Source organism: Bos javanicus, chromosome 7, assembly GCF_032452875.1.
Source record: "Bos javanicus breed banteng chromosome 7, ARS-OSU_banteng_1.0, whole genome shotgun sequence".
Taxonomy (NCBI): Eukaryota; Metazoa; Chordata; class Mammalia; order Artiodactyla; family Bovidae; genus Bos; species Bos javanicus.
The window spans coordinates 17592494-17605646 of NC_083874.1; the positions used below are offsets into that span (position 1 = coordinate 17592494).

Sequence of the window (13153 nt, forward strand, 5' to 3'; positions counted from 1 at the left end):
TGAACCCACATACCACAACTACTGAAGCGCATGCACCCTACAGGCTATGCTCCGCAACAAGAGAAGCCACTGCAATGAGAAGCCCCGCACGTCACAGTGAGAAAGTAGCCCCGCAACGAGAGAAAGCCTGTGTGCAGCAATGAAGACCCAGCACAGCCAAAAAATTAAGAATAAAATTATTTTTTAACAGTTTTTTTATGGGAGCTTCCCTAGCTGCCCAGTGGTTAAGACTTCACGCTCCCAATGCAGGGGGGCCAGGTTCAATCCCTGGTCAGGGAACTAGATCCCACATGCCACACCTGCATGTCACAGCAGTCGAATAGATAAATAAAAAACTCAGCAAGACTGGCTTTAAAAAAATAGGATTTTTTAAAAAATCTAAAAATTTTTTTCTAAAAATAAACGGTCCACATCAAAAAACATCTTAAAAAAAAAAAAAGAACAAAGCAAGGGTTTCATCTAGTATGAAAGAAGGCTGGGGACAGTTCCAAAGATCAAGCCCCCAGGCCAAGGAGAGCTTGAGGTCCCTTTGAAGGTGCTGCTGGCTAAACCCCCAAGTCTTGGAAAACCAGGGCTTTCAAAAAGGAAATTCCTTTTGCAGTTAGGGGGTCTCAGTGAGTATACAATCCCTGGACCCCAGGAATTCTGGACACTTTTGACTCCCATCTTTATTCCACCTGCCCCCCCATACCACCAAACGCTGCTGGCTTCAGCTGAAATCTATTCTGTGTCCACCTTCTACCCCCACTCCCCCGTCCCTACAACCCCCATCCCCCCATCCCAGGCCAGGCTACTATAACTTCTCACTCTGGGATGAAATTTTCAAGTCTCAGTGTCTACAAGCAAAGCCTCTAAGACCGCAGTCATGTGTACTTGGTGACAGATTGTGACAGATTTTGTACTACTAGTGGGGGTGAGTGCCTTGATTCACTGATACTAACTAGTATTGTCACAATCCTATAAGCCTAGGTGTTCTTCCTTCATCTTGTAGCTACAGGATTGTTACTGGTTTCCTGAGGCTGCCATATCCAAGGACCAGCAACCAGTGGCTTCAAACAACAGAACTGTACTCTTTCACAGTTCTGGAGGTTGGAGATCTGAAAATCAAGGCATCTGATTCTTTCAAAGGCTTTAGGGGAGAATCTTTCCTGGCCTATTCATGCCTTCTGGGGTTTGCGGGCAATCCTTGGGTTTTTTGGTGTGTATTGCATCAGTCTAATGTCGGCCTCCAACTTCCGTCTGTGTCTCCGTGTGTCCTCCCCTTTTCTTTACAACGTATGGACTACAAGAGCCCTCTCATCCTTACCTCTGCAAAGACCCTCTTCCCAAACGAGGTCACGTGCTGAAGTTCTGGGAGGACATATTCAAGCCACTACAGTCATCAAGAACAGATGCCCTCTGGGGCTCCCCTGGTTGTCCAGTGGTTAAGAATCTGCCTTGCAATGCAGAGAACAGAGGTTCGATCCCCAGTTCAGGAACTAAGATCCCACATGCCACAGAGCAGGTAAACGGTGAGCCACAAGTACTGAAGCCTGTGTGCCCTAGACCCTGTGCCATGCAACAGGAGAAGCCCACACCCCACAGCTAGAGAAACCCGTGCGTAGCAACAAAGACCCAGCACAGCCAAAACAAAATTAAAAAAAAAAAAAGAAAGAAAGACAGCAGGTGTCCTTCAAGGCCACAGAGCAACAGAACCGAAAGGCTCTGTGGCATGTTGACAAAACCTGGCCCCGCCTCTGCTTCTCCTCTCTTCCTATTGGGCAGGTTGGTCATGTGACCTCCATTAGGGTCCAGGGTGCACAGGCTTCAGTACTTGTGGCTCACCGTTTACTTGCTCTGTGGCATGTGGGATCTTAGTTCCTGAACTGGGGAATGAACCTCTGTTCTCTGCATTGCAAGGCAGATTCTTAACCACTGCACCACCAGGGGAGCCCCAGAGGGCATCTGTTCCTGATGACTGTAGTGGGACCCGTGGTCCCACCACGGGTGCCAGGGAGGCTGGGAAGATGGAGAGGAGCACAGAGATATTTGGGGACCCCTCTTTGATGGCACTAGTGATACAGAACCTGCCTGCCAATGCAGGAGACGTAAGTGACTAAGGTTTGATCCCTGGTTTGGGAAGATTCTCTTGGGGAGGAAATGGCAACCCACTCCAGTGTTCTTGCCTGGAGAATTCCATGTACAGAGAAGCCTGGTGGGCTACAGTCCATGGGATAGCAAAGAGTCAGACACAACTGAAGCAACTTAGCACCTCCATCCCTGGGGCTTCCCAGGTGGCTCAGCAGTAAAGAATCTGCCTGCCAATGTAGGAGACAAGGATTCAATCCCCGGGTCAGAAAGATCCCCTGGAGTAGGAAATGGCAACCTACTCCAGTATTCTTGCCTGGGAAATCCCATGGACAGAGGAACCTGGTGGGCTGTAGTCCATGGGGCCCCAAAGGGTCAGACTCAACTTAGCCCCTGAGCACCTTCCTCCCTGAGTGTTGTGGCTGTATCCCAGAACTCAGCAGAGTATCTGGTCCGTAGTGGTGTTCAGTGAAGGTTTGTTGAATAAACGAATGAGTGCCAGAAAGGTGGGGAGGGTGGTGTTAGTTGCTAAGTCGTGTCCGACTCTTTTACAACCCCGAGGACTATAGCTCCCCCAGCCTCCTCTGTCCATGGGATTCTCCAGGCAAGAATACTGGAGTGGGTAGCCATTCCCTTACTCAGGGGATCTTCCAGACCCAGGGGTCGAACTCAGATCTCCTGCATTACAAGCAGATTCTTTACCATCTGAGCCACCACAGAAGCCTGGGGAGGGTGGGGAGCCATATAAATAAAATCAAGGAGCACCCTGGTCCACTTACTCTGCAGACTGGGGACCAACAGCAGCTGGAGGGGACTTCCCTCCATGGTAGAACGAGCCTGGTCCCTCCCTTTGACGGACATCCCCAGGGAGGGGCATGGTTGGTCCCTGGCAGGTTCAGACAGGCTGAGAGGGCCCCGTGGCTGTGAGAAAGCTGAAGCTTCCTTCCCCCTTCCTGCCTGCCCTCTGCGCACCCTCCCTGCTGCCACACAGCTGATGAAGTGCTCGTGGAGGACCATGATGGCACCAGAGGAGGCTGCAAGCTGCCAGGTGCCCCGCTGGCCCTGGGCATCCATCCTGAGGGTGACTATCTTGGTGCTTCTTAGCACAGGCACATGCTACCTCGTCTGCAACCTGTGCTTCAGCCAGCAGCAGCAGCTGGATTCAACCAGGGTGAGTCTAAAAGGGTATAGGATAAAAGAGAGGGGGAGAGACAGGAGTATGCTACCTGGGAACCTCTGGGTGGGGACTGGACCCTGGGGTGGGGGGCGAGGGGCAACAAGTGGGGAAAAAAAGCAAAGGGGTGTTGAGCAAGAGAACAGACTAACAGACCTATGACCAAAAAAAGAAAAGAAAACAAAAATCAGAATGAGACGGATATAAATCTGCCAGGGGGACTTCCCTGGTGGTCCAGGGGTTAAGACTGCGTGCTTCCAATCCCGGTTGTGTAGGTTCGACCCCTGGTTAGGGAGTTAAGGTCCCACAGGCCCCCCCAGAGTGGTAGCAACAGCAAGAAAATCCGCCAGGAAGAAACATGCGGTAGAAAGGAACAGAGAGAGAGAGAGACGAGAGCAGGGAGTAACAAGCAGGGGCAAGTCTGCCTGCCAGGGGTCTCCAGCTCAGGATAGTCAGCTCTGCCCGGGAGGTAAACCCCGGGTGGAGATCCCAGGCTGGAGGGTGCATCTGAGAAAGATACATTTCACATGGGCCTGGAAAATGACTCGTCTTTGGGGTTCCCCCAGCAGGCTGACTCAGAGGCTGCTGGGGGCTTCACGGAGTTGGGGAAGGGCAGTTCTGGGACCTCCAAGGATGGGGGGAGCCCTGGACACCCACCACAGGTGCCGACTTTGGAGGTTACATTAGGTTTTGCAGGCAAGAAAGGCAGATGTGCGAGGCGACCTGGGTTACATCCTGTAAACTAAGTTCTTCTGAAGGTCTTCTCTTTGTGCTCAGGGCTGGTTCGAATCTACTTCCTCTTTATGAGCTCTTCACAAAGGCTCCAAGTCAGCCCCATGGAATGAGGGGTGGATAAGAAGGATGCACTGAGAAAAAAGTGCTCTTGACTCGAGGGATCACTCCAGACCCCTGACGCTTAGGTGCTTAGCTCTGTTTTCTTTTCTTCCAGTGGGACTTAGCAGAGCTCCAGCTGAATCATACAGGTAACCCGGGATATGCGTGTGTGTGGGAGAAAGAGAAAAGAAGGCGGGTGGGGGAGAGAGAGAGAAAGAGAAAATGAGAAGGGATGAGAAAAAGAAAGAAAGACCGGGCGATACAGCAGTCTGTTTCTGGGTGCCTGCTTCCTTTCTGAGCATTTTATTTTCTCCCATGGGAGAGCTCAAACCGACTCAACTAAGCCAATAGCCACGACTAACATGCCTTCGTTCATGTCACAAATGTTAATTCGGCAGCTACCATGAGGCAGGCTCCATTCTGGGTGCCCGTATTGCCAACATAACAGAAATCCCTGCCCTGTCGGGGCTTCCCTGCTACCAAAGGGATCAGAAAATAAATAAATGAACAAGTTAAATACGTAGCATGCCAAGTAGAGTGAAACACGCACCTGGTACTTTTTGGGGAATATTAAGTACGGGAGGAGGATCGGGCATGTCAGGGTTGGGCGTGCCCTTGAAAATGTGGTCACCAGGGAGGGTGCCCCAGCGAAGAGGGCTTTAGAGCAAGGACGTAAAGGAATGTGAGGGAGGGTGCCTTTTGGCAGTCCCCTCCCAGCCCCTCTCTAACCCTCTTCCTCTTTGGGTCTCTCCCACACTCATCCCCAGGGGTTTGGTTGTGTTCATTCCATTTTGTAACAAATGGAAACCCTACTCATCTTTCTCTGGGGGCTTTCTGATCGGGCTGCTATGACAGAAGAACAGAAAGGCTGACATAAACAAGGTATCTCTCTCTCATGGTGCCGGGGGCTGTGAAATCCAAGGTCAAGGCACCAGCAGGTCTGGCTGTCTGGTGAATGCCCTCTTCCTGGTTCATAAACAACCGGTCATCTTTTTGCTGTATTTTTATATGGCAGAAAGGGGAGGAGAGGAAAGAGAACTCTCTGGGCTCTTGCTCTCTCTACCTCTTGCTCTCTCTCCCTATCTTTCTAAATTGAGACAGAGTTGACATATAACATTGCATCCATTTCAGGCATACAACATAGGTCTATATTTGTATATATTACAAACTGATCACCACAATGTCTTGCTAACACCCATCACCACACACAGTTACAATTCTTTTTTTCTTGTCATGAAACTTGTAAGACCTACGCTCTTCAGTTCCGTTCAGTTGCTCAGTCATGTCCGACTCTTTGCAACCCCATGAACAGCAGCAAGCCAGGCCTCCCTGTCCATCACCAACTCCCGGAGTCCACCCAAACCCACGTCCATTGTGTCGGTGATGCCATCCAACCATCTCATCCTCTGTCGTCCCCTTCTCCTCTTGCCCCCAATCTTTCCCAGCATGAGCCGCTTCCAAATATACAACACAGTATACTTAACTCTAGTTAGTACGCTCTACATTACATCGCCAGTACTTAGTTTATAACTTTTTCATAAGTTTTTGCGTCCGACCACCTTCACCTATTTTACCCACCCACTCCCCGCCTCTGGCAGCCACTGATCTGTTCTTTGTATCTGTAGCCATGTGTTTGGGATTTGTTTTAGGTTGCACATAAAGGAAGTCAGACAGTATTTGTCTTTCTCTGTCTGACTTATTTCACTTTAGCATAATGACCTCTAGGTCTACGCATGTTGTCACAACTGGCAGAATTTCTTTCTTTTTGTGGCTGAATTAGATAGATAGATGGGCTTCCCTTGTGGCTCAGCTGGTAAAGAATCCACCTGCAATTCTGGAGACCTGGGTTCAATCCCTGGGTTGGGAAGATCCCCTGGAGAAGGGAAAGGCTACCCATTTCAGTATTCTGGCCTGGAGAATTCCATGGGCTGTATAGTCCGTGGGATCGCAAAGAGTCGGACTAGGCAACTTTCACTTTCACTTTAGATAGATATAGATGTGTGTTTATAATATCACATGTATAATACATAGTAATATATATATCACATCTATATCCATTTTAGGTATATGTGTAATATACATTTATATATACACACACACAGACATAAAATACATACATGCTGTGCTGTGCTTAGTTGCTCAGTTGTGTCTGACTCTTTGTGACCCCATGGACTGTAGCCCCCAAGTCTCCTCTGCCCATGGAATTCTCCTGGCAAGAATACTGGAGTGGGTAGCCAGTTCCTTTCTCCAGTGGGTCTTCCCAACCCAGGGATTGAACCCAAGTCTCCCAGATTGATGGATTCTTTACCTTCTGAGCTACCAGGGAAGCCCAAGAATATTGGAGTGGGTAGCCTATCCCTTTTCCAGGGGATCTTCCCAACCCAGGAATTGAACCGGGATCTCCTGCATTGCAGGTGGATTCTTTACCAGCTGAGCTACCAGGGAAGCCCCATAATACATACATATGTGTATGTATACACATAGGTATGGGGCTCCCCAGGTGGCTCAGTGGGTAAAGAACCTGCCTGCACTGCAGGAGAAGCAGAAGACTCAGGTTGAAGTCTCAATCCCTGGACTGAGAAGATCCCCTGGAAAGGGCATGGCTACCATCCCAGTGTTCTTGCCTGGAGAATCTCATGGACAGAGGAGCCTGGTGGGCTACAGTCCACGGTGTCGCAAAGAGTCAGACATGACTGAAGTGGCTGAGCACACACAGGCATACTGTGTATATGTACACACGTATGGATGGATATGGGCTTCCCTGGTGGCTCAGTCAGTAAAGAATCTGCCTGAAATGAAGGAAACCACCACCTGTCAATGCAGGAGACACGGGTTCAGTCCCTGGATCAGGATGATACCCTGGAGAAGGAAATGGTAACCCACTCCAGTATTCTTGCCTGGGAAATCCCATGGACAGAGGAGCCTGCCTGGCTACAGCCTGTGGGGTTGCAAAGAGTAGGACACGACTTAGCGACTAGGCCACCACCACCTTGTATAGATGTATGTGTGTGTGTATATGTGTGTATGTATATATTACATCTTCTTCATCCATTCATCCATCAGTGGATATGGGGTCTCTTTTACAAGGTCTCCACCTTCTTGCTCTAAACACTTCTGAACACCCCACCTTCTAATACCATCCCCTTGGAGGTTAGGCTTCAACATTCGAGTTTGGGGCATTCCCTCTATAGCACTCAGTTTCCCTATATCTCCATCCTTCCACCCCTCCCTCACAACCCTCCCAGGGTCGCGGCAGGACCCCAGGCTGCCCTGGCAGGGGAGCCCCGCCCTGGGACGCTCCTTCTTGCATGGGCCAAAGCTGGACGACAACGGGCAGCTGCAGATCCAACGTGATGGCATTTATAGGCTGCACATCCAGGTGACATTAGCCAACTGCTCCTCCTCCACGTGGACCGCCGAGCCCCAGAGAGCTACGCTGACGGTAGCCATCTGCTCCCCTGCCGCGCACAGCATCAGCCTGCTACGCCTCAGCTTCCACCGCGGAGGCTGCTGGGTCGCCTCCCAGCGCCTCACCTTCCTGGCTCGCGGGGACATTCTCTGCACCAACCTTACTCTGCCTCTGTTGCCTTCCAGAAACGCTGATGAGACTTTTTTTGGGATTCAGTGGGTGCACCCTTGACCCTGGCACTTCCTAGCCCAGGTTTTTAAATACACTTTTTTTTCTCTTTCTTTCTTTTCTTGCTCTCTTTTTCTTTCTCGTTCTTTATCTTTGTTTCTTTCTTTCCTTGCTTACTTTTCTTTCTTTTTTCTTTTGCTTTGTTTCTTTTTCTCTTTCTACCTTTCCTTTTCCTTCTCTTTGTTTCTTTTTTTTTTTTTTAGCCCCCACTTTATAGCATGTGAGATCTTAGTTCCCCAGCCAAATATGGAATTCACACCCCTTGCATTTGAAGGGCAGAGTTTTAACCCCTAGACTGTCTTGAGAGTGCATTGTTAAAGCATAGGAATATAATTGATATTTCTATATTGATTTGGGGGCTTGGGAGCTTTTTTTTTTTAATTAATATTAAAATATTTTTCTAAAAGCTCTTCCTTTCCAAGTATGATACTTTTTTTTCCCCCTCATACAACATGTGGGTCACTTCACACTTGTATCTTTAGGATAAATTTCTAGAAGTGGAATGGCTGGGTCCAAGACGGTGTGTTTATAATTTTGATATTTATTAACAAATTGGCCTCCATAGGTGTTGAGTCAATTTAGATTTTTAGTCTACTGTGTGTGAGCGTGGCTGCTCCATGGGATATGAAAGAAAGCTTTTTCTTTGTCTTATTTCTAGTAAAAGGGAAGCCTGACTGCCCTCCATACTTCAGTGTCACTTAAGTCATTTATATTTTCTTTTCTGTAAAAGCATGCGTAGACACTCTTTTTTTAAAATTGAGGTGAAATTCACATAACATAAAATTAGCCCTCTTAAAGTGTACATTCACGTAACTATATTCAACATCTTGTAGCAAAACAAAATGGAGAAGAATATGACTCTCCAAACACCACAAGTTGTCATTTCTCTAGCCTGTGGTAAGTACATGAGAAGAACTTAACGAGGAAAAGAGTTAGCAGTGACTCATAAGTTAAGAAGAGAATGGAAGAGGGACTGAGAATAGAATCTCCTGATAGTGCAGAAATGAGCATAAACAGGAGGTAAATACTTTCAAAAGGTATTCTTATGTATTCTTAGGTACTTTTGTGATAAAAGAAGATAATAATAAGGCTAACATTATCCTGATACCAAAGCCAAAGACACTACAGGAAAAGAAAGTTATAGACCAATATACCTGACAAGTATAGATACCAAAATCCTCAGCAAAATATTAACAAACCAAATTCAACAGTACATTTGAAGGGTCATACACATGATCCAGTGGGATTTATTCTAGGGAAGCAAGGATGGTTCAACGTGTGCAAAAAATCAATGTAATACACCGCATTAACAGAATGAAAGATTAAAAACCATCTCAGCAGATGCAGGAAAATCATTTCCCAAAACTCAACATTCATTCATGATAAAACACTCAACAGATCAGTAGAGGGAACTTACCTCAAGATAATAAAGGCCATATATGATAAGTCCTCGGAGAAGGCAATGGAACCCCACTCCAGTACTCTTGCCTGGAAAATCCCATGGGCAGAGGATCCTGGTAGGCTGTAGTCCATGGTGTCTCGAAGAGTCGGACACGACTGAGCGACTTCACTTTCACTTTTCACTTTCACGCTTTGGAGGAGGAAATGGCAACCCACTCCAATGTTCTTGCCTGGAGAATCCCAGGGACGGGGGAGCCTGGTGGGCTGCCGTCTATGGGATCGCACAGAGTTGGACACGACTGAAGTGACTTAGCAGTATGATAAGTCCACAGCTTACATCTTATTCAATGATGAAAACCTGAAAGCTCTTCCTGTAAGATCAGGAACAAGACAAGGACACCCACACTCTCACCACTTTTATTCAACAAAGTACTGAAGGTCCTAGCCAGAGCAATTAGGCAGAAAAAGAAGTAAAAGACATCCAAATGAGGAAGGAAGAAGAAAAATTGCCTCTATTTGTAGATTATATAATTTTATATATAGAAAACCCTAAATACTCCACACACAAAAAATGTTAAAATTAGCAAACAAATTTAGTAAAGTTGCAGAGTACAAAATCAATATACAAAAGTCAGTTTTGTCTCTATGCATTAACAGTGAACTATCAGAGAAATTAAGGAAACAATCCCATTTATAATTGCACAGAAAATTTAATCAAGGAGATGAAAGGTAAATTTACTGAAAACTATAAGACAGTGATGAAATTGAAGAGGACACAAATAAATGGAAAGATATTCCATGATCATGGATTGGAAGAATTATTATGTTCAAAATGTCTATATTACTCAGAGCAAACTATAGGTTCAATGCAACCCCTATCAAAATTTCAAAGGCACTTTTCACAGGAAAAGCAGTCCTCAAATTGCATGGAGCCACAAAAGACCCCAAAGAGCCAAAGCAAACTTAAGAAAGAAGAACAAAGCTGCAAGCACCATAGCTCCTGATTTCAAACTATATCACAAAGTTATAGTAATCAAAACAGCATAATAGTACTGGCATAAAAATAGACACACAGATCAGTGGAACAGAAGAGAGAAACCAGAAATAAGTATATGCATAGTTGATAAATTAATTTATGAAAAATGAGCCAAGAATATACCATGGGTAAAGCCAGCCACTTCAATAAACAGTACTGGGAAAACCAGACAACCACATGGAGAAGAATGAAACTGAATCCTTACCTTACACCATACATAAAAATAAACTCAAAAAGGATTAAAGATATCAACATAGTGGTAAATTCCTTAATACTTGTCTTGGAAATGATTTTTTTTGGATTTGACACCAAAAGAAACAGCAACAAAAGCAAAAAAAAAACAAGTTGGACTATATCAAATTAAAGTACTTCTGCACAGCAAAGGAAACCATCAACCAAAGGAAAAGACACCATAGGGAATGGGAGGAAATATTTGAAAGCCACATATCTGACAATGGATTGGTACACAAATGTATAATGAATTCATACAACTCAATAGCCAAAAAAAAAAAAAAAAAATCCAACTTTTACAAATGAGCAGATGGACCAAATAGACTTTTTTACAAAAAGAGACTCACAAATGGCCAACAAGTATATGAAAAGGTGCTCAACATCACTAATCGTTAGGAAAACGCAAATCGAAACCATGATGATCACACCTATCAGATGGCTGTTATTAAAAAGGCAACAAATGACAAGTGTTGGTAGTGAAGTAGATAAGTAGAACCCTAGTACACTGTTGGTGGGGAGGTAAATTGGTGCAATTGCTATGGAAAGCAGTATGGAGACTCCTCAAAAAGTTAAAAATAGAACTACCATATGACCCAGCAGTTCCTCTCCTGGGTATTTATCCAAAAATTTAAAAACACTAATGAGAAAAGATACATGCACCCCTGTGTTCATTGCAGCACTATTCCTAATAGCCAAGATATAGAAACAACCTAAGTGGCCAACAATAGACAAATGGATAAAGAAGTTGAGATAGACAGATAGATGATGGAATATCATTGTTTTGTTTAGCTAAGTCATGTCTTACTTTTTTGTGTGACCCATGGACTGTAGCCCTCCAGGCTCCTCTATCCATGAGATCTTCCAAGCAAGAATACTGAAGTAGGTTGCCGTTTCCTTCTCCAGGGGATCTTCCTGACCCTGGGATCAAACCCACGTCTCCTGCACTGGCAGTTGGGTTCCTTACCACTGTGCCACCAGGGAAGCCTACAATGGAATATTACTCGGCCATTAAAAAAGAATGAAATCTTGCCATTTGAGATAGCTTGGATAGACCTAGAGGGTATTATGGTAAGTGAAATAAGTCAGATAGAGAAAGGCAAAAACTGTGTGATTTCACTGTGATTTCACAGTGATTCCACTGTGTGGAATCTTAAAAAAAAAAAATAAATGCATAAATAGAACAGAAACAGAGTTATAGGTACAGAGAACAAACAAATGGTTGCCAGAGGAGAGTGGAGTGGGAGAAGGAAAGAAATTTGATCAGAGAGATCAAGAGGTACAAACTTTCGGTTGCAAAATAAATGAGTCATGGGTATGAAATTCAGTGTGGAGAATATAGTCAGTAACTGTGTAATACCTTTGTATAGTGACCTATCATAACTAGTTTATAGTGGTGATCACTTTGAAATGTATAGAAATACCAACTCACTATGTCATGTACCAGGAACTGACATAGTGTCACAGGTCAATTATACTTCAAAAACAAACAAACTCACAGAAAAAAAGATCAGATTTGTGACTGCTAGAGATTGGGGGTAGGGGAGAGCAAGAATTGGATGAAAGCAGTCAAAAGGTAAAAACTTCCAGTTATGAGATAAGTAAACACTAAGGATATAATAGTATAACATAATAAATATAATTAACACTGCTGTACATTATATATGATAGTTGTTAGAAGAATACCAAAGAAAATTTTTTCTATTTTTGAAAATTTGTATCTCTACAAGATGATAGATGTTCTCTAAACTCAACAATCATTTCATGGTGTATGTAAGTCAAATTATTATGCTATGCTAAGTCACTTCAGTCATCTCTGACTCTGCAACCCTGTGGACTGTATGCAATCTGCCAGGCTCCTCTGTCCATGGGATTCTCTAGGTAAGAATACTGGAGTGGGTAGCCTTTCCCTTCTCCAGGGGATCCTCCCAACCCAGGGACTGAACCCAGGTCTCCTGCATTGCAGGTAGATTCTTTACCAGCTGAGCCACAAGGGAAGCCCCAAAAGGCAAGAAATAACAATTATTAGTGATTTGATGTGGTGCAAAGGAAATCATTGTGCATAATCGGTGGAAATATGAATTGGTACAACCACTGTGGAAAACAGTATAGTTCAAAAAAATTAAAAGTAGAACTACTACAAGATACAGCTATCCCACTTCTGGGTACAGACCGAAACAAATTGAAAGCAGGAACACAAAGAGATATTTTTAGAGCCATGTTCATAGCAGCACTATTTATTCACAATAGCCAAGAGGTGGAAGCAACCAGAATGTCCATCGATTGGTGAACAAATGAACAAAATGTGATATATACATACAATGGAATATTATTCAAGCTGAAAAAGGAAAGAAATTTGGCACATGCTACCTGGATGGACATTGAGGACACTATGCTTAGTGAAATAAGCTAATCACAAAGTACTGTGTCAAGCAGCTGTAAACCAAGTTCTAAAGCATGATGGGGAACTACCTAGGAAACTCTGAGTTTTTGAAGTAAATTCTTAATGTTTCATATTGTTAATATCTTGAAAATTTGTTAAATGTTGGAAACCTTATCACTATTTTCAGATCCTTTGGATAAACAGACTTGTTGTAAAAGTTGGAAAAACAAAATACTGTGTCATTCCACTCATAAGAGGTCTCTGGAGGAGTCAAATCCATAGGGACAGAAAGTAGATGGCGGGGGGGCCAGGGACTGGGACAGGGAATGGGGAGTCAGTGTTTCATGGAGACACAGTTTCTATTTGGGAAGATGAGATAGTTCTGGAGATGGA

The 13153-nt window shown here is 44.8% G+C and overlaps 1 protein-coding gene across 1 annotated transcript; it reads left to right on the plus strand.

Moving 5' to 3' along the window:
• The first annotated feature begins 896 nt into the window (after positions 1 to 896).
• Positions 897 to 8123, plus strand: CD70 (CD70 molecule). Its single transcript, XM_061422440.1, has 3 exons — positions 897 to 3238; positions 4191 to 4224; positions 7321 to 8123. Exons 1-3 carry the CDS (start codon positions 2891 to 2893, stop codon positions 7713 to 7715), a joined length of 777 nt encoding a protein of 258 aa, XP_061278424.1. The 5' UTR covers positions 897 to 2890; the 3' UTR covers positions 7716 to 8123.
• The last annotated feature ends 5030 nt before the right edge of the window (positions 8124 to 13153 follow it).

Coding starts and splice junctions, on each gene's coding strand:
- CD70 (XM_061422440.1), top strand. CDS start 2,891: ATGGTAGAACGAGCCTGGTCCCTCCCTTTGACGGACATCCCCAGGGAG. Junction 3,239..4,190: donor AGCAGCTGGATTCAACCAGG/GTGAGTCTAAAA, acceptor CTTTTCTTCCAG/TGGGACTTAGCAGAGCTCCA. Junction 4,225..7,320: donor GCTCCAGCTGAATCATACAG/GTAACCCGGGAT, acceptor CAACCCTCCCAG/GGTCGCGGCAGGACCCCAGG.